Genomic DNA, 22,136 nt, shown 5'->3' on the forward strand with positions numbered 1-22,136 from the left:
TGACGGCGGCCTGGCATTCTTAGCTATACACGTGTCCTGTGGCACACGACAACACGTTCTACAATGACTGTCGGCTGAGAAATCATGGTACGAAGTGGGCCATTCGCCAACGCCGTGTCCCATTTATCGTTCGCTACGTGCGCAGCACAGCGGCGCATTTCACATCATGAGCATACCTCAGTGACGTCAGTCTACCCTGCAATTGGCATAAAGTTCTGACCACTCCTTCTTGGTGTTGCATTTGCTCTGTCAGTCAGTGTATAAGAAAACATAAAGGTCCGATAACACTGCCCTAAGGAACTCGCCTCTCAACTATTACAGGGTCAGACAAAACTTCACCTACTCTAACTCTCTAGGATCTATTTTCTAGAAATATAGCAACCCATTCAGTCACTCTTTTGTCTAGTCCAATTGCACTCATTTTTGCCAGTAGTCTCCCATGATCCACCCTATCAAATGCTTTAGACAGGTCAATCGCGATACAGTCCATTTGACCTCCAGAATCCAAGATATCTGCTATATCTTGCTGGAATCCTACAAGTTGAGTTTCAGTGGAATAATCTTTCCTAAAACCGAATTGCCTTCTATCGAACCAATTATTAATTTCACAAACATGTCTAATATAATCAGAAAGAATGCCTTCCGAAAGCTTACATACAATGCATGTCAAACTTACTGGTCGTCTCCATAAGACCTATCTGTGTCGGTGCGACGTAAAGCTCCTAGCAAAAAAAACTTACTGGCATGTAATTTTCAGCTTTATATCTATCACCCTTTTCTTTATACACAGGGGCTACTATAGCAACTCTCCATTCATCTGGTATAGCTCCTCCGACCAAACAATAATCAAATAACTACTTCAGATATGGTACTATATCCCAACCCAGACGAATACATAATACATTCACAACCAACTCAGTTAATGAACACGTTTAAAGGCGCGAACCTGGTAGACAGGGGGCAAGAAAGCGATCCTAGCAGCCCGGCATTGAACTTCAGTGTAACCCCTTCCATAACGTTTTACGGGCTCTATTTCCAGGCCTTGTATTATAACGTAGGCAACGATATTTCCAATACTTTTATCATATGCCGACTCCACATAAACTACATATGGACCTCGATGCCCAGGATGGTAGAAAAGCGGATTTTGTATAGCGTTCTGATCAGGTTGATTATTGGATGAATGATGTTCACCATTGAGAGCTGGGTTGATAATTTCAACAGTATTTGCCGACTACACTGTTTCTTCATGATTTATATTACTGGAAACGTCTATGTCTGGTGAGCAGTTAGTACCGCCGCTCCCACTATTAAAGATAGCCTTATTACTAACGTAAGGCTTGCACTATTTTATCACTTAACCTGCCTCATGCGTCTCAATCAAATCTTAGAACCGCATGCTACCACTGTTCGAACCGAACTAGAGGGTTGCGATTTCAATCTCCAGCAGTGTATTACCGTCTACATGTGTCAATGCCGTTAAACTGTAATGTTTATTGATATGATATGATATGATATGATATGATATGATATGATACTTTATTATTTTTCTCTAGATCTACAGTAATAATACCCATTTGATCCTTTAAATGAGAAAAATAACATGTTCAGCCCATGCCCAAATTCACTCTTTCAAACTCTATATACTGTACAAAAAAAGAAAAGAAAAATAAAGCACGCAGAGAATAAAAATGAGCAAACAAAACAATATTAATAAAAAAATAAATCAAACGTACTCCATGGACATGCCATGAAATTCCTCAGATACTCCGGAAACGTAACCCCCAAAGTGAGGGTCACCACGGTAGTCATCCTCGGCCCTTTCATGCCACGTCCAACGTCTTTGCTGAATATTCCTGTTGTCTTCTCAGAATGTGTAGTTTAAATAAACATAATTAAAGGACATAATAAAGTTGAAATAAAATCAGCAGTATTAAGAATGTCAAAGACTTTCATGCCTCTCTTAACTAGACACGCAAACCCTCCACCTGAAATTTGTCATCACGCCCACCAAACCAAAGTTTACAAACAAACACCAATTCTCAATTCTCCTCCCTCTCAGCACTTAAATTCTGCCATTACATATACCACCCTTTCTCCATCTCCACATTTCAGCAATAAATTACCGTCTCTACTGCAATTTAATACCAATACATCATCACTTAACACTCACATAATATAGCAATAATTAAACGTCCACCATCCATTTGTCATCACGTCCACCAATCCAAAGTTTACAAACAAACACCAATTCTCTATTCACATCCCTCTTAACACTTAAACAAACACCACTTCTCAGTTCTCGTCCCTCTCAACACTTAAAATCTGCCATTGAAAAGTACCACCACTTCTCCATCTCCAAATTTCATATCACATTGAATACCAAGCCACCTTCATTTACAACCTACTCATGAGTGCACCACTACTTCTCATACCTTTCCAACACCACATTTCAACATATACCACCTCTATTTCCAACACCACCTTTCATCTCTAGCACACACTCATCTACCATACTCAATTTACCATACACTCATACTCATCCTATTACCCATCATAATTACCTACTGAAAACTCCATCTTCCACCAAACCAAAATTTACAAATAGCCAAATTACATTACTACATCTTCATACTTTTCCATCACCACATTTCAACATCTACAAATACCACCCACTCATATACCATCACATTAAATACAACTTACTCATGAGTGCACCACCACTTCTCCATACCTTTCCAATACCACATTTCAACATATACCACCTCTACTTCCAACACCACATTTCAGCCCTAGCACACACTCGTCTACCATCAAATAAATCTCCATCTACAAATACCACACACTCATACACCATCACAACCTTCAAAATATCACTTCATCTTCACCTACAAATACCAAACACTCATTCCTCAACACTACATTCTTACATCTAACAATATTTTCACTACTCCCTATACTATTGTTCTTTTTACTTCTAGTGACTACACCCTTCTCATTTCTACCTGAATCCCACATGTCTGTCAGTTTTCTATACTTTTCTGTTTCTCTGCCACCTCTTTTGGCCGCCACTTCATCACCATCTTCACTCTGTTGTGTTCTTTTACCTCCACCTTCAGCTCCCATCATCTCCGTTAATCTTCTGCCCTTGCCTCTTTCCCAACTCCTATTGAGACATCCTCCGGTTGCCTCTGACGTCACCTTTTTACCCACCACTTCCCTTACTTCACTGCTTTCACTCCCCTGCCTTTCTTCTTCACTGCTTATGGTCACCCTTTCACTTGTCGCCTCTTCCTGAACTTCTTCACTGTTAATGGTTACATTTTCACTTGGCGCCTCTCTCTGACCCTCTTCACACATTACACTTTTACTGTTATCTCTCCTCACTTGCCCACCTCTCGTTGCACTGCTCATTTTTTCTTCGTCTTTTTTAATCTTCATTTCTAAGTCCAGCAGTCTATTCACAGACCAGTTCCTCTTCCAATTTCTGCCTGATACCACTAGCTCTTGTCCTTTAATAGTAGCTCTCAGTCCTTGATTTATCGCACGTATCTTGTGTTTTCTGAGTATTTTCTCATTCCTAATAGCCTCCCATCCCACGTCTCTCTTGATCCATATTTTTTCTCTCTGCATGTTACTCGCATTGCCTATCACAGCATCAGCCATCAACGTAGAAAACAGTTCTACTTTGATAGGCCTGTTGCCCCTAGTTCTTCCCACTCTCTGTACGTCATCTATGTCCACTTCGCTAAAGTTAAGTTTCAATTTCCCCTGTATTAAGTCGACTACTTTGTAAATTGTACGTACTTTGTCTTCTCTCACCTCCTCAGGCACCCCATAAATAAATAAGCACTTCTTCCTGCGATTCAATGTATTGGCATTCACTTCCGCTTTCAATTTCAACGTCTCCTCTTCCAGTCGTCCTATTCTTTCTCTTAATATTGCCACTTCCTCGTCGTTCTTTCTCACTTGTGATGTTATATCGTCCGTCATTTCTCGCAGCCATAACTTCATTTTTCCAAACTCCCTGGTTTGTTCTTGGATCATATTCTTAATTTGCTCAAAGGGGCACAGTTCTACCACCGTCTCTTTTACCCATTTTTTGAATTCTTCTATGTCTTCCCATCCCTCATTTCCACTAGATTTCGGGCCTGGGTTCGGCTCTACACCTCCAATCAGTAGCAACATTATAACCACCGCCGCTGTTAACACTACTTCTCCTTTGATTACCAAATCCACTTTACACCCACCTGATTTTACTTCTTCTTTCTTGATTCTCCTCTGCCATCCTCCAATAGCCGCCCTGTATTGATCTACTCCAATCATTGTTGTCAAACTCCTCACAAGCTTCCTGCACTCAGCACTCACTCCTTACTCCCACTCCCGAGCTCTCTACTCATGCGTCCGCTCTCTTTCGTGGCTTAAGCTGAACTGGTGTCAATGCAATACCAGTTTTGAAATCTGTATTTTTATTTTTTATTTCTCCTCAATTCCGAACAGCTTTCTCTCTCTTTACTTGGTAAGTACGCGAACCTTCCCCTTTCACACTTCCTTTTTTTTTTTTTTGCAACGTACTTCAAAATTAGTTTTTGATCGTAGCCACCTCTGTGGTGTTTGGCTCGACTGTTGACTGTAGTACAATTGTCGTTAAAGCAGTCATCAATTGAGTCCAACCACTCCCCTCCTGAAGGAGAAAAAGAAAGCAGGTGTCAGACGTATTTCCTTCGAAATTAAAAAAAGAAAAATGAAACAACAACAACAACTAAACATGGTAATCGATGTTTTTTTGCTTATCTCAACAGCCGACGGGTTTGACTTGAAATTTTTGAAATGTTAGACGACAATAATTAATTTAGGATAGATTATTATATTGTAAAGGGAAACGGTCTGATTACTTATCACTTGTTATCGTACAGCAGTTCCCTTCTTGGCTTAATAGTGTGAAGTAGAGGCACCGCATTGCAGATTGCTACTTGAAGCATGTCGACGGTATTTTGTAGCCGTTCATTTAACAGAAAGCTTCCGTCTCGCATCAGATTTACTATGAATTAAATTTTCCTGCTGGAACAAACCCACAAAGTAAAAGATATGGGTGTGGCCAAGTTACATGTTTTCTTCGAGTCCGTTGTAAATGTTTACTTTCTCGCTCGTTTGTTTTTTATTTAAAGAGTGCTACAGTAAACCTCTCCTGAACAGCCGCAGGCGAAATATAAAACTAAGGCTTTGTGATGATTTGTAGGGACCCATTGAAATGAAGGATGTTAGCCAAGCAGACCCTGCGAGTTCTGCATGGGATAGGAAGTGATGATCAGAGAGGCCTTGATGTTATTGGTTGTCTGGGAAAATGTGAAAATGGCAGCCGTGTGGAGATTACAAACTTGAATCAATGCAAGGAAAACATCAGTATTTGTGCTTGCGATGTCCCGGTTGGCGGATTATTTTGTGATAGTGGGTTATGATCATGAAAAGGAACGTAAGTAAATCATTAGACACTCTGACAAGCATTGTGTTAACTGTCAAAACTGGTGATGCTGTCAGGTTTATTTTAAGACGACTTCGGTAGCATGTAAGGTGGTTTTAAATGTCAACTTACGTAGAGCGTAGTATGAATTAGTTTCAGTATTAAGTAGATGACCCTTTCATATTGCATATGACTTGTTATTGATATTTTGAAGCTATCGTTTTAAGAGATTAAAAAAATAACCTAAATATCGTAGTCCAGGTTAAAGGTTACCGGAGGCACGGTCTGTTGAGATTGTGTGAAGTCAGGTTCTTTATGTTGTGAACGTGAGTAATTTTGTAAATTGTAGTTATTGGGGAATTCCGTTCAGTTTCGTCGACTTATTGTTTTTCTGTCAGGGCACACTGACCATATTTTCCCAAGAATAATGTATGTTTTCTACAAAGGGACTGGGCAGATGTCAGTACTATGCATTGAAGGATGGTGTGAGTGCTTTTTAATAGCATGGGTTTCAGAGGGAGTAATATTTGTGAAATGATCTTGCATATTAGTGTCAGGAATTGGAAAGAGTGGGGTAAGTTACCAGTTTCAAATTAATTGTGAGCTTAGTTGTATAGTTTTTCTTATGATATACTGTATTATTTCTTGAAATTTAACAAATTGCAAACAGTGAATGGAATGAAAATAAGGATTTCTGTTAATTTAGTTTCTTTGTCTGGGGGTAGAAATTGAATCTAGCAATAGCCTGTTACTCTATTACAGTTGTATTGCATAAAGTATTAACTTCTTAGCAGGATGTATCATTGAATCTTCAGGAACTTAGCTGTGCCATGTTGAATTGCAATTCTACTCTGAAATCTTAAAGGATAAAAGTAGAACAAGGACACTACCTGGGGATTCATATGATTTTGAGGTAATTGTTCAGCTAAGGATTATAGAAGAAAAACTAAGAGCATGGTTGTTTACTGATGATGTGTTAATAGTGGACAAATACAAGACCACATTGATGTGTGGAGTGAAGGAATTGAAGATTGGGGAATGAAAATGATTAAAGAGAAAAGCAAGATTGTTGTAGTAACAAGAAAGGAGAGGAATGGAATAGATGGTGTGTGAGAATGAATGACCAGCCTTTGAAATAATGAGGAAGTTTGAAGATATGGAATGTCAGAAGACAGGAGAATAACTATAATATCAGTAGCAGAGTGCTTTTAGAATAAACTAAAAATAAACAATTTCAGTGAAAGGATTGAACAGTCATCTTGAAGATGTTACCTGTAATGAATGGAGGAAATGAGAACACCAAGGCAAGTATTTAAAACGAAAGTAAAAGGTACAAGACCCAGAAAAAGACCTAGAATGAGGCAGTTGGAGTAGATTAAAGCAGATCTGGGAAGGTGAAAGATGTGGAGAAAAAGCAGCAGACAGAAGTTTTCGACCCACAACCCAATCCAAACTTTATTGAAGACGGAAAAGAAGACTTTAAAAGTGGCATTACCTAACGGAATCCCTTGAAACAGGGCTATGAATAGGTTGCCGGCAAAAGTTCAGTTACTGCAGCAGTCTTTCAGCGCAGACATTTATGTTACAAAATATTAGAATCATTCCGTATTGACGGTTTTCACTTTACAAAGGAAATTGAATATGTTCTCCTATTCTTCTTTCTTTCTTTTTGGCCAACTGTGGACCACATTAATTCAATTTCAGCTGCTTCTGGGCTTTGCTTTGTGCCCAGAAATCCTTCATTCTTTCACTCTGCAACCTTGTCTCTTCCGTCCATGGTGTTTGGGTCCGCAGACTAACTTTTTCTTGGAAACTCTTTGTGTTCTTTATTTTTGACTTGTAAGTTTCCCTGTTGCTTATTTCTGATCCTTGTATTCCCATTTCTGTCAAGTCCTTCTTCACTTCCTGATGCCAGCGTACCACATTTTCCTGGTCTCAGAAAACCTTACTATCTGGTTGGTCAGTCTTCCCGGGTCCATTCTGCAGATGTGTCTAAAGAGCATGGCTCTCCTCTTCCTGATGGTGCCTGAGATCTTTTCTATCTTGCGGTACAGTTCTTGGTTTGCTTTCCATCCTCTGTTCTTTGGGCTTCCAGTATCTTCCTTAGAATTTTTTGCTCCACCAGTTCTAACTTCTTGACCAGTCCTGCCTTTATCAGGTTCAAACATTCAGCTGCATATAAGGCTTCTGGGCGGATCACTGTCTGGTAACGTCCTGAGTTTTGCATTGATTGAGATATTCTTCGTGTTATACAGTAGGTGTTCATACTTAGCTTGTATGCCAAGTTCATTCTGTTGATAATAGATATCAGTACCTCTTTCTCTGACAGGTTGTTATATATCCACTCTCCCACATATTTAAATTTCTCTACTTTCCGAATCCTCCCTCCCTCCATTGTCATCCATGTAGGTAACTTGTTTGAGAGTTTCTTTAGATTTTTTCCAGCTCTCGAATCAGGTAATCCTGGTGAGGGTCCCATACACTGGAATCATACTCTAGTTGGGGGTCTTACCAGACACTTACAGTATATGTCTCAAACAAGTTGCTTATTACTCCATGTAATGATGGAAATGTATATGTATTGAATTGCTTTAATTCCATCATGTCTCTTTTGTTTTTCTTTCTTTCCTTCAGTATGTTTTAACACATTTTTCAGCATCTATTATGTAAATAACTTTAACCCATTTTTAAACTGAAAATGGCTCAAACGAGTTGAAACATGTTTGACTATCATTACTCCATCTCATGATGGAGATGTGTATGTATTGAATAGGACATATTCATTTCCTTTGTAAAGCAGACATTTAGGCGCGAATGCATTGTCATTTGTTTCTTTCTCCCAGTGGACGTGATCGTGTGGTGCTCAAGGGTGCCAACTCTTGACCTTAAGTACTAGTGGTACATTGTTACGTGCGGCGGCACTACTTTTGAACTTTCATACTAGTGGAGTTTTTGAACTGTGATCAAGCAAAGGGAGTTTGGGGGCGCAAGCTTCCAGGTTAGGGCTGCAAAGCGGCTTTGAGGCTTCTAGTGTTCCATACGGCAGTAACAGTTAGTTGTATGTTGGACAGTGGCAAAAAGCTGAATTAACTTATCATGCTGGCTAGTGACAAAGCCATTGGTGGCTAGTGACAAAACCATTCGTCTGGATTGATTAGCTCTGGTTAGTGACAGAACCAGTGGAATGTGATCAACGAAAGGGGGTCTGGGAGCATAAACCACCACCTCCAGGTTAGGGCCGTGAAGTTGCTGTTATGCCTCTAGCATTTCGTATGGCAGTAGCGCATTCTATGTTGGATAGTGGAAAGCTGAGTTCATTTCTCATTATGGCTAGTGACCAAGCCATTGATCTGGATTTGTTAGGTCCAGCTTGTGACAAAACCATTGGTCTGGATGGGTTAGGTCCGGTAGCCACAAAACCATTGGTGTGGATTGATTAGGTTCAGTTAGTGACAGAACCATTAGACTGTGATCAAGCAAAGGGGGTCTGGGGGTGTAAGCCACTAGCTAGGGCTGCTAAGTGGCTTTTAGGCCCCTAGCATTCTGTTCTGTGATGGCTGAGCATTCTCTGTTGGACAGTGGCAAAAAGCTGACACTGGCATAGCGGTTCGTTACTTGCAACTAATGACAATTTAAAAAAAAAAAAAAAAAAAAATTGTATATTGCATTACAGGTTGCATTTAGTTGTCTTTTTATTGTGCATGGGTTGGTAACGGAATGCATTTCATATGACTGGTGGAAATGACGTCATGTCTGATTTTATCTCAGCCAATGGAAGTGCTACAGTGTGCTCGAGCAGTGAATAATGGCCTGAGCTAAATTGAATTAGGTTATGAAAGAAAATGTGGGATGGTGGGTGGGTCCCTGGGTGTCGCAGTGAACACATCTCTCCTCTACAGGGTATTCTACATAAGATTTGTACTATTTCAAATCCATTATAATGTTATAAAAATTATGGTGTATATATTGAATTTTCTACCGGTCTTCCTTTTCAATACAATTACATACCGTACGCAATTATATATGTACAACTTACTTATTACATATTACATTGAACATGGCCCCAAGGACTCTGAACTTTGGAGCTTGGATTGGTGACCACGGGGCCCTAAGCTGAGTCCTGGCATTGCTTCTACTTGTGGTAGGTTCCTCACTTTCATCTATCCTATCCAACCTCTCTTGGTCAACTCTTGTTCTTTTCTGACCTCGACGCTATTAGGTTTGTGAGGGCTAGGGAGTCTTTCATTTTCATGCCCTTCATGGCCCTTGTCTTCCTTTGGCTGATATCTTCATTTTTTGAAGTGTCGGATCCCTTCCATTTTTCCCTCTTGATTAGTGTTATATAGAGGATGGTTGCCTAGTTGTACTTCCTCTTAAAACAATAATCACTACCACCACCACCACTACACTGAACATGTTTCGAGAACCGACCAGTTCTCTTCCTCATTGATTATCAAAGAAACTATGATCACCATACAAAAGGAAGAATGGCTCCACAGTGTTGCACGCAGAATATAGGCACAGTTTAGTTTTTGCAGACTAGAGAAAATATAATTGTAACACTGGATTTTTTTTTTACAAGTTGTTTTATGTTGCACTGACACAGGTAGGTCTTGTGACGATGATGGGGTAGGAAAGGGCTAGGAGTGGGAAGGAAGTGGCTGTGGCTTTAATTAAGGTACAGCCCCTGCATTTGCCTGGTGTGAAAATGGGAAACCATGGAAAACCATCTTCAGGGCTGCTGACAGTGGTGTTTGAACCTTCTATCTTCTGAATACTGGATACTGGCCGCACTTAAGCGACTGCAGCTATCGAGCTCGGTACACTGGATTTTAATTTCATTGGTACAAACATTGGCTCCAAGTTATATGTACAGTTTTTATCAATCAGTCAGCATTGATCTGCATTTAGGGCAGTCGCCTAGGTGGCAGATTCCCTATCTGTTGTTTTCCTAGCTTTTTCTTAAATGATTGCAGAGAATTTGGAAATTTATTGAAAATCTCCCTTGGTAAATTATTCCAATCCCTAACTCCCCTACCTATAAACGGATATTTTCCCCAATTTGTGCTCTTGAATTCCAACTTCATCTTCATGTTGTGTTTTTTCCTACATTTAAAAACACAATTGATAGTTAAAAATTTCATCTTTATCTGTATTGAAGTGGGATTACAATAAAATTGAAATTATTAAGGGTCCACCTATTCAATACAATGACGTTTATTAGTGTGAATTAATCACATGTCGTTTACATCAGGTACTAGTTTCAGTGCTTATATCATGGCATCACCCATAGAGTTAAATTGGGCAATCACAAACCATCTTGAAACAATTTAAAACACATTATAACCCCTGAATAGATGAATGTTAAATCAATTAAAACTTATGGTATGAGGAGATGTTGAATACTCTAATATAAACTTCATTAAAATTTATGATGACTTAGTTGTTTTATACACATATGTATAGTCCAGCTTGAAGCATGTGTGTCTTGTTAAATATAAACTGTGGAATTTTATATCGAATTGTCTATGTGAAGTTGACACTTGTTTGGTCTGTAGTTTAGGTGGTTCCGAAAAGACGAACAGTCATATGAAGGTCTAATTTTTACAATTCCCACTTCAATATATGGCTTGGAACCTGAAAAAGAAATTAAAAGCCGAATTAGGCAAAAAGTCAAAAGGAAAGAAATAGTAGAAATGACTAGAAACGAGCTTACCTTGAGCAGCCTGTTGAACCAACAGATGGAGCTGGACTGAAGGACGTGATGAGAAGGGTAAGAAACTTGGAGAAGGGGAGGAGAGGAGGGGTGGAGGTGGAGCAACTACAGGGGAGCTAAGGTGGGGAGCGGAAGGATGAGGTAGTGGGGGTAACTGCTGGGGATGTGTATTGCGAATGATTTGAAAGATTGAGTTGTTTTTTGGAAGTCTAATATTTATTAGCCAATTAAGAAATCAAATAGAATATTGGGTCTCTCGGAAATTTCATTAAAGTAATAATTTGGATTGAAGTATTGATCGCAATGAATAAAACAATTTTCAATAATATTCATGATGGGCCCCTTCTTTGCTATTTGAAGGATCTCTAAATCACGTTCAGTGTTGGTGAACTCATGATTAGTCGTGAATATGGTGGCCTAGGGCGGAAAACTTTTATTGCGTTGACGTGTTCCAAATATCTGGTCTTAAAACTACATCCTGTTTGACCCACGTATGAAGAGCTGCACTCATTACACTTGAATCTGTAGATTCCGGATTTAGAACATCTGTTAAGAGGTATTAATAAGAGATACTTATTTTAAAAACACCACTCAAACTTATTCGTCTACTAATGTTATTCCACGCCATTTCTCGACTGACAGCTCGGAACGTACCACTTAGTAAAATTCTTTCAAGAATAAAATTTACTGTATCCACCTACTCAATACAATTCAGTTTATAGTGATTAAATTCTACATGAATTACATACACTTTACAGGTACATCTTTCACCCTCTTTAGGCATCTTCAGCCTATTGACAATCTTAAGGTCAAGTCCAAGGCCTTGTTTGAGTAAAACATATGAACTTGATACAATACAAAATGATCTTATTCTAAAAAAAGTTTTGTAAAATTTTTTCTTAAGATGGTGTGTATACATGGGTTTAAAATGTGTATGATAAATAAAGCCGAAATTTATTGCATGAATACAATAATAATTGTCACATCTAACTAAAATTGTCCAAAGTGAAAATTGGATCTTCATCAAATTATTGGATGAATCATTGGGTTAATGAAGTTTATAAAAAGTATGTTCATCCAAAGGTGCTTTTTAATCACCTATGGGCCGGTTCTACCATCTGCTGGTAAAGTGGCTGGTAGCTGCCCGGGAAGTAAACTACCTGGGGGTGTAAATCAGCTGGTACTTTGCCTTGCGTGCAACCACCTCCGCGCAAGTGCTGGGTAGCTACCCGGAGCTAGACACCGATATACGGAGTTGGCTAGACTGATTTTCAGCGATTTCTCGCTTTCGAGTGTGGTGCTATCTATCATCAGATGTATGAAGTTCATTTCGATTGTCTTATTTTCCCTTGCTAGCATCTGTTGATTATAATCAAAAAGCCTGATAAGGGGAGTCTTAAGAGTTATGGACAACGACTTATGTCAGGCTTTCGTGATTTTAATCTATGAGCTTCAAAATCAATACCTAATTGGGATTAAAATCTCCTGATTACATTTTCTTATGCCAGTTATAACCTGTCACGTAAGGCAGCGTTTTTGGAAAGTACTCTCGTAGTAGATTGGTCAAGTCGCTCGCTCCGTAATAGAAGGTACGCAGGTTTTCATTGTCTTTCTAATTTATGTTAAAAAAAATATTTTCGTTCCCTGCAGTTGTTCTTAATGCTTTTTCACGTGCTTCCATATACGTATATACACCCACATGTTCCTTACGGACTTACTGCCTTTGAGCATTCTATCTACAGGCTTCTGTGAATTAAGTATCTCCACGATGGTCTATTTGCAGCTAGCTCTGTGACCTCGTTTAGTTCCACGTGCTTCCATTTATTGATAATGCATTTCATTCTAATGTTTAACTTTATGAAGATAAAGTTGGAAGGTACTGTTAGAGAACTAATCGGGGTAAATATCCATCATAGGAAGAGGAATTCGGGAATGGAGTAGTTTCCAATTTCCTCGAAATAATTTACAAGAAGACAGTGTAAACAACCGATAGGGAATCTGCTACCAGGGCGACAGTCTTATATGCTATATTAATCGTAACATCACTTTCTATAAGTAGCACACATATAAAGTATTTTCCTAGTAGACATAATATTGTGATTAAACATTTCAATGAAATATATTATTAACAAAACAACGTATGTAAAGAGCCATACAGATTAATACAACGCTAATAATGAAATTTAAAAAAGATTCGTCATAATGAAGACTCGAACCTGCAGACCTCGCATTATGAACTGAGCGCGTTAGCCATTACGCTACGAGGAAGCTTGAGAAATTGCGGTACATAGGACTAAGCTATACTTGGTGTCCGAAAACTGAAAAAGTAGAAAATTAAATCCCATTTGAAATTATTTCCAAATATGTTTTGATTTTATATCCTTTAAGAGTTTCTTTACGCAAGCTTGACGTATAGAATGTGTTCCTTATGCTATCAATGCGAGAGGCTGGTGTGACCATTGCAACACAAGGGAAGCATAAATGTTCAAAATCCTGCAATACAATATCGATCACTGTTAGAGTATAATGCTTTCTTCAGTATACTAAGCTAATTTGGGTTGTGTGTCACCAGAAATACAGCTAATAATATTTAGCTCTCAAAACTTGCCCGGCAGGTAAAGTCTTATCGGGCCCTCGAAGTGGCTGATAAATTACGCGCCGGATAATGACGATTTATGCCGCCGATAGCCCTACCTGGGAGTGGTCGAATGCGGGGGGCAAGTTACGCGCTACATTACCAGTAGGTGGTAGAACTGGCCCTATGTCGTACGTTTGGTAGCAACAAAACCGGAACTGTGGTATGTTATCAATCAATCATGCAAATCACGAAGATATAACAAACTATTCCTTCCGAAATTAATAAATTGATAACTACCTTCTACGAAGAAAAACATAAAATGATCTGAAAACATATTGAGAAACTTATCTTATTCTGCGTCTGTCTGCTGCCGGGATTGCTGTTCGTTCTGCTACATCCTCTGCTGTACTGGTCCTCCCTTGGTTATCAGCTCAGTCATCTGGGATTTACATCACACTGCTATTACACAAGGTCGAGGACAGTAGAGTCAGACCCATACCTGTAATTACGGGAGGTAAAGGAGTGAATTGGACAGGGATCGTACAACAAGCTATCCAACCTGATATGTTTATGAATACAATTATTAATTCAACCAACCTTTTCACTTAGAAAAGGATAAACAAGAGGATCAGCCTTTTTAGTACAGTACAAAGTGACGAGGAAGAAAACTAGAAATAAAGAAGCATATTTCAGCAAAAAAACATTCCTTCAGGATTGCAACAGCAATTTTTTAGTTTTTTTTTAAACAAGTGATTTTATCAAGCCTTCGGGACCTAAAATGACACCAAAGGCATTTTAGCTCATAGATAGTATTTTAAACTCATTTTAAGTTTAACGTCCTTTTAACTCCCCCCCCCGCCATCGCACACTACCTCTCCCCCTCCCTCCAACTCATACGTCGTTTACTAACATTAGTTGGTAAAGTCAAAAAGATTTAACTACGAGGACGGTTTGAAAAGTTCTCGGAATCACCGCTAGATGTCAGTGCTAGAGCAACGAGGTTCCTACGCAATAATCACACATCTGTGAGTGAACGTGGCGCGTCAGTACTCTAGCTGCAGGAGTGTGGTAGTGACGACTCTTTGTTGTTGTTCCCGCATAGTGATTTGTGACAATGGAAATTACTGAGATTCGAGCAGTGATTAAATACTTTGTAAAGAAAGGTATGAAAGCAAAGGAAATTCATGCCAACTTTCAGAACACACTGGGGGACTCTGCTCCTTCATTTTCAACTGTTGTCAAGTGGATCAGCGAGTTTAAATTTGGTCGGGAGAGCTTGGATGATGATCCGCCTAGTGGACGGTCAAAAAGTGTAACGAACCCAGAATTTATCGCAAAAGTGCATAAAATGGTCATGGAGGATCCCTGAAAGTGCAGGAGATTGCTAAAGCTGTAGGGATGTCTTCCGAATGGGTATATTATATTTTAACCGAAGAATTGGGTATGAAAAAATTATCCGCAAGATGGATGCCGCGGCTCTTGACATTGGACAATAAACGCACCAGATTGGAAATGTCTGAACAATGTCTGGCCCATTTTCAGTGCAACCAACAAGATTTTTTGCGTCAGTTTGTGACTACAGATGAAACTTGGGTCCACTACTATACCTCAGAGACAAAACAGCAGTCAAAGCAGTGGAAATATACTGATTCACCACCACCAAAGAAAGCAAAGGCAGTGCGTTCGGCCCAGTTTTCTGGGATACAAAAGGCATTCTGCTAATAGATTATCTTTCTACTGGCCAAACAATTACGGGGCAATACTATGCAAACCTCCTAGACCAACTACAGGAAAAGATACGCGAAACAAGGCCTAGTTTGGCAAGGAAAAAGGTCATCTTTCATCAGGACAACGCTCCGCCGCACACAAGTGTTGTTGCCATGGCAAAACTTCCTGAACTGAGGTACGAATATTGTTGCCACATCCAACTTATTCACCTGATTTGGCACCATCAGACTTTCATCTATTCCCCAAGCTGAAAATTTTCCTCGGTGGACGGATATTTTCTACAAGGGAAGAACTGACATCTGAATTGGAGAGGTATTTTGCAGGCCTGGAGGAATCTCATTTTCAAGATGGGATCAAGGCATTGGAACATCGCTACAGGGAGACTATGTTGAAAAATAAAAGCAGTTCCACCGAGGTAAGTACATTCCGAGAACTTTTCAAACCATCTACGTATGTGATTGCTTTATGCTGTTTTATCTAAGCTTTTGTGTATATTGATTAGATTGAATAGGCAGTTTGTGTTTCGTAGATCTAGAGAAAGCATATGACAGGGTACCGAGGGAAAAGATGTTCGCTATACTGGGGGACTATGGAATTAGGGGTAGATTATTAAAATCAATCAAAGGCATTTATGTTGACAATTGTGCTTCAGTGAGAATTGATGGTAGAATGAGTTCTTGGTTCAGGGTACTTACAGGGGTTAGACAAGGCTGTAATCTTTCACCTTTGCTGTTCGTAGTTTATATGGATCATCTGCTGAAAGGGATAAAGTGGCAGGGAGGGATTCAGTTAGGTGGAAATGTAGTAAGCAGTCTGGCCTGTGCTGACGACTTGGTCTTAATGGCAGATTGTGCCGAAAGCCTCCAGTCTATTATCTTGGAACTTGAAAATATGTGCAATGAGTATGGTATGGAAATTAGCCTCTCGAAGACTAAATTGATGTCAGTAGGTAAGAAATTCAACAGAATTAATTGTCAGATTGGTGATACAAAGCTAGAGCAGGTCGATAATTTCAAGTATTTAGGTTGTGTGTTCCCTCAGGATGGTAATACAGTAAGTGAGATTGAATCGAGGTGTCGTAAAGCTAATGCAGTGAGCTCACAGTTGCGATCAACAGTATTCTGTAAGAAGGAAGTCAGCTCCCGGACGAAACTATCTTTCCATCGGTCTGTTTTCTGACCAACTTTGCTTTACGGGCATGAAAGCTGGGTGGACTCAGGATATCTTATTCATAAGTTAGAAGTAACAGACATGAAAGTAGCAATAATGATTGCTTGTACAAACGGGTGGGAACAATGGCAGAAGGGTATTTGGAATGAGGATATAAAGGCTAATTTAGGAATGAACTCGTTGGATGAAGCTGTACGCATAAACCGGCTTTGGTGGTGGAGTCATGTGAGGCGAATGGAGGAAGATAGGCTACCTAGGAAAATAATGGACTCTGTTATGGAGGGTAAGAGAAATAGAGGTAGACCAAGACGACTATGGTTAGACTCGGTTTCTAACGATTTAAAGTTAAGAGCTATAGAACTAAAAGAGACCACAACACTAGTTACAAATTGAGGATTGTGGCAACGTTTAGTAACTGAACGCTGAAAGGCATAACAGTCTATAATGAATTATGTATGTATGTATTGATTAGATACATGTTAATATCAAGTCGTAGGTTACCAAGTTCGTAAATATTGACCATTTAGTGCCAATTATAAGTCAGTACAGGTTAAATATGAATAAATATGAAGAAGTAAGATGCATACTGCTAGAAACATGAGTGAGTTGTTGATCCAGGGAGTGATATTTTGGTTAAATGAGAAATGAATTGATTTGTGCGTTATATAAGATTAAATAAATACGGTAATACTGGCATATGGTGCAGTGTAAATATATGAAGGAAATATGAGAAAGGAAATGTGAAATGATGGAATAATGTTGTATAAAGGAAAGAATCGATGAATTATGATAAATGTGAAGACGTCTGAGGAAGGATTTTCATAAGTGCTCAAATAATGTATAGTTAAGTAACGCAAATGTGGATCAATGATAGATTGAGTGGTAATGATGTTTAAGCATTGAATAATCCGTATCACGTGGTAAATGGCAACTTGGCAGTAAACTTGGGAGCTAATGACAGATATTGGATCATCAAAAATAATTCCAATAACCCATGATCATCACTCATATGGCAATTTCAAAGAGAATTACATATTATTTGTTTGGTTTAGACTGAATAAAGCTAATATAACGGGATGTTGATAGGAAATAAGATCTTGGTGTCTTCTTTATGACATTCTACAACTAATGTGGATTTAGAAATTTCGTCCATCCTATTCCTTCCTAACATGTAATAAAATGATTGAATTTTATGAGATGGTAAACTATAATTGCAATCTGATAATGAAACTACTGAGACTATTTAGGGCAATTTCACCTATTTCCAGAGAAGATATTTCAAATATAATTGTTTATGATTAGTTATTTTAAAAATATATATTATGGTAGGTAGCTATTGGAAGCTACATAATTGAAACTGATCTTATTTTGTGTACATCTAATTTGAGAAAACATATCAATATAATCGTTCATAATATCATTCATTCATTATCATTATAAACTGTTATGCCTTTCAGCGTTCAGTCTGCAAGCCTCTGAGAATTTACTAAACGTCGCCACAATCCTCGATTTGCAACTAGTGTTGTGGCCTCATTTAGTTCTATACCTCTTATCTTTAAATCGTTAGAAACCGAGTCTAGACATCGTCGTCTTGGTCTACCTCTACTTCTCTTACCCTCCATAACAGTGTCCATTATTCTCCTAGGTAACCTATCCTCCTCCATTCGCCTCACATGACCCCACCACCGAAGCCGGTTTATGCGTACAGCATCATCCATCGAGTTCATTCCTAAATTAGCCTTTATCTCCTCATTCCGAGTACCATCCTGCCATTGTTCCTACCTGTTTGTACCAGCAATCGTTCTTGCTACTTTCATGTCTGTTACTTGTAACTTATGAATAAGATATCCTGAGTCCACCCAGCTTTCGCTCCCGTAAAGCAAAGTTGGTCTGAAAACAGACCGACGTAAAGATAGTTTCGTCTGGGAGCCGACTTCCTTCTTACAGAATACTGCTGATCGCAACTGCGAGTTCACTGCATTAGCTTTACTACACCTTGATTCAATACAGGCTTACCTCACTCCGCGTTACAGTAGATGCCTGTGACTATTCGTAGATTCACACAGGAAAAAGAACGATGATTGTCAACCAGCTCGTTTTTGTACTTTGAAAAGCTCTTTTCAACGTCTTCGGATGCTATTGGAGCATACTTGAAATGCACTAAATCACTGACTCTAAGTTCTTCTTCAATGCCAATAATGCTGAAATCTTCGGCCGCCAAAATCCGAGAGATGGAGCACAAAACATTAAAACTGAGTTTTTTTGTGAAGAACACGTTTCATTTGGACACTGCCACACCAGAATCGCCACAAATGCATTTTAATTCGTCTGTGGCTGTTCTGACTAAATTGATCATTTTTTTGTAGAGCCACGCCTCTCTGCTGAAGACGTGTAATAATTGATGACAAGGAACTGAAATTTGCTTTGATGCACGATAGTTTTCCCTCCATTTGCGTATCTGAAAACAATTCTTGAGCCATTTGAATGGCCTTGGCATCTTTTACGTCAAAAGAATCTATTACATGGTTCACTGTCTGAAAGTGGTCACAGTAGTAAATACAGGCATCGATCCACGTACCCCACCGTGTGATGCAAGGCTGCAGTGGTAATGGAATGTCGGGTACTTGGGATCTGAAAAGTTCCATGCGTGATGTAGTAAATATCTTCTTAGTTAGGTACACAAGCTTGTCAACTGCAGGGAAATTCGATCTGACTTCTTCGGCCACTCTGTCAAAAGCGTGAGCTAGGCAGGTTACGTGTACCATTTTTGAGTAAAATGCTTTGATTGCATTGGCAGCTTTAACTATGTAAGGCACTGCATCAGTCACAAAGAGCAGAACATAATCATACCTTACACCCTGAGGCCACAGTAGTCCCGTCGATTTATCGAAGAGGCGACATATTGTAGAATGGTTCACAGATTGCAAAACTTCAGTTGTGAGCAAAAATTTACTTGTAACGTACCCATGATAACATTGGTAATGTAACAGTCCTCTACATCACTGGTTCGATCGACTGAAACAAATATCTTGTTTCCGCAGACTTTTCTGATATTCCTTATTGTGTCGTTATAGCATTGGGATACATAGTTCTTTCTCAGAGTAGACTCATCTGGAATTTCATGGCCCATATACCTTTCCAAGAAATCTCTCAGTTTAATATTGTTCAATTTCCAGAGTAGAATGTTTGAAGAAACCAAAGCTTAACACAAGTCTTTACAAAACACAGAGGAAGTACCACCATCAGAGGATGACTGTGAGAGTAACAGTTGAGAAACGTTTCGTTTGCTAATATTTTTTGACTCCATGTATGTGCTTCTCTTGACCGATATGTTGCTGAATGGTAAATCTCCTATCTCCTGCCATTTTCAGTTCACATATTTTGCAGAAAAGAATTTCACCATTGGTGAAAAAAATATCCTCTCCGAATTCCAAAATTATTTGTTTGAAATGAACAGCCGTAGATGGCTTTAACTTTGGCATTTTAAATACACTCGAAAAACAATTCCGGCCGGTAACACAAATCTACTTAGCATACATATGGTTGTACTGAGGTACTTCACCAGGCTGCCATTACTCGGCCTACTGTTGTCTGTCTTCCCAGCCCCTTTATTTCAACATCGCTTCTGGATTAGTTGCAAGTGCAGGCATGTCCCCTAGAATGTGGATATTCCAAGAAATAAGGGTTGAACAAAATTGTGAAGATTCTGATGTCTTCGTATTCATCCTCGCTTTCAGTTCCGTTAATATCCACTACCATACTAAAAAAAATGCATCGTAAACCATTAAGAATGTGAGAAAATGTCTCAAAATGTATAAGATATTCTAATAAATTCCACAAAATGACATAATGATGACTTGAAAAGTGAGAAAATAACTTAAAAATAAAAGACTTAGGAAAATGACAAAAAAATGACTTAATAAATATAATAATTTTATTTAACGCACACAGTGTGCAAAGAATTACTATATAAATCATTAGTCTTCGTTGCAAAATTTCACCAGTGATTCTGATCGCTGTTTACAATTTAAAACATGGTACCTAGTACAGTGTGCACCACATCTTAAACATACACAGTTCAAACCTGGTTCATGATAACGCTTTATATTACACAGTTTATAATGGAACCCATGAACGGAGAACCTTGTTAGCAGGTGTCGCAGTTCATATCCACCTTGAACCCACTCGCGATTTAGCATGGCATCGGTAGAGTAGAAATCTTCCCAGATGTCAGCCTTCTTCGATCGTAGGTCTCGAAGCAGATGCATATAGGGTGTTGTTGCTGGAAGTAACAACTGTAACCTTAGCTCTTCCACATAAAATCCCTCTCCGGATAGCTCATACACGAGCCGGGAAGAAGAATATTTGGAGAGGCACAGAGCCCGTTTCAAGTAGATTGCCTTCAACTTCTCGATTTTATCTAACTGTTTCATACTCAAATGTTCCCAAATGTTTTCCAAGCCATATGTTGCTATAGGGCTGATTTTTAGATGAAAGAGTTTTATGGCCGTTTCTAAAGACAAGTTTCTCAGGTGCTTAATGTCAGATATTGCTTTCATAGATGCATTTAGATGGTCTATGAGATGGAGGGTGAAAACATTACCTTGGGTTTGAAAAATTACACACAAGTATTTAAAATGCTTTACGGACTTAAGTTCTTGGTCTTCATAATAGAAGATTCCATGAGGTCCCCCTCTTCTAAACATCATGGACACTGTTTTTTCTACATTCAGTTTGAGCTCATTTTTCTTTATCCAGCCTACTATTTGGTTGAATGATTCCTGGAGTTCCTTCTCTGACGTTGATGTTAAGACCATATCATCAGCGTACATTAATAGTTTGACGCTTTCCTGGTTTACCAAATCTACTATGTCTGCTGTCGCAATGATGAACAATAATGGACTTAACGGGTCTCCCTGTAATACCCCGGTTGTTTGTTCCAAAATAATAGATTTGGTAATGCCATCATCTACTTCTATTGAATAGTTGAGCAGTAAGTTCCTAATCAGCGGTATAAGGTAGTTCGTACTACCAATGAAACTCTCCACTTTTTCTAACAGTATAGTTCTGCTTATGGTGTCAAAAGCTTTCGAATAATCTATAAAGATGGCATGCAATTTACCCCCTGGTTTCTTTAAGGCTTCTTCTATGTCATTCTGGAGACAGCGGATAGCTAAAGTCGTTGATTTCCCTTTTCTAAATCCGAATTGCGACTCCGGTAGGTTATTTTCCACCAGTTTGAGGCGTTTACCCACTAATGAAGTTAGTCTTTAGTATAGTACACTCTAGCGCTATTCCTCTATATGAGTTGGGATCTGCGGTATCACCTTTGCCTTTATATAGCATTTTAATAGTAGATTTTCTCCAGTTGTCTGGTATCCTACCTTGCCGCAAGCATTCATTCATTAGGCGAGTGATGGATTCACCCAATTTTGGGAGAGCAGCTTTAAGATGTTCATTAAAAATGTGATCTGGGCCACATG

The 22,136-nt window shown here is 39.0% G+C and overlaps 1 protein-coding gene across 1 annotated transcript in view; it reads left to right on the forward strand.

The window, feature by feature from the left end:
• The first annotated feature begins 5,342 nt into the window (after nt 1–5,342).
• Sbf (SET domain binding factor) overlaps nt 5,343–22,136 on the forward strand; it is an 851,001-nt gene continuing 834,207 nt past the window's right edge. Inside the window, exon 1 of the mRNA XM_067143032.2 lies at nt 5,343–5,473. Coding sequence (XP_066999133.1) covers nt 5,419–5,473 — 55 coding nt within the window. The 5' untranslated portion in view covers nt 5,343–5,418. The remainder of the gene's footprint in view (nt 5,474–22,136) is intronic.

The sequence above is a fragment of the Anabrus simplex genome, chromosome 3 (genome assembly GCF_040414725.1).
Source record: "Anabrus simplex isolate iqAnaSimp1 chromosome 3, ASM4041472v1, whole genome shotgun sequence".
Taxonomy (NCBI): Eukaryota; Metazoa; Arthropoda; class Insecta; order Orthoptera; family Tettigoniidae; genus Anabrus; species Anabrus simplex.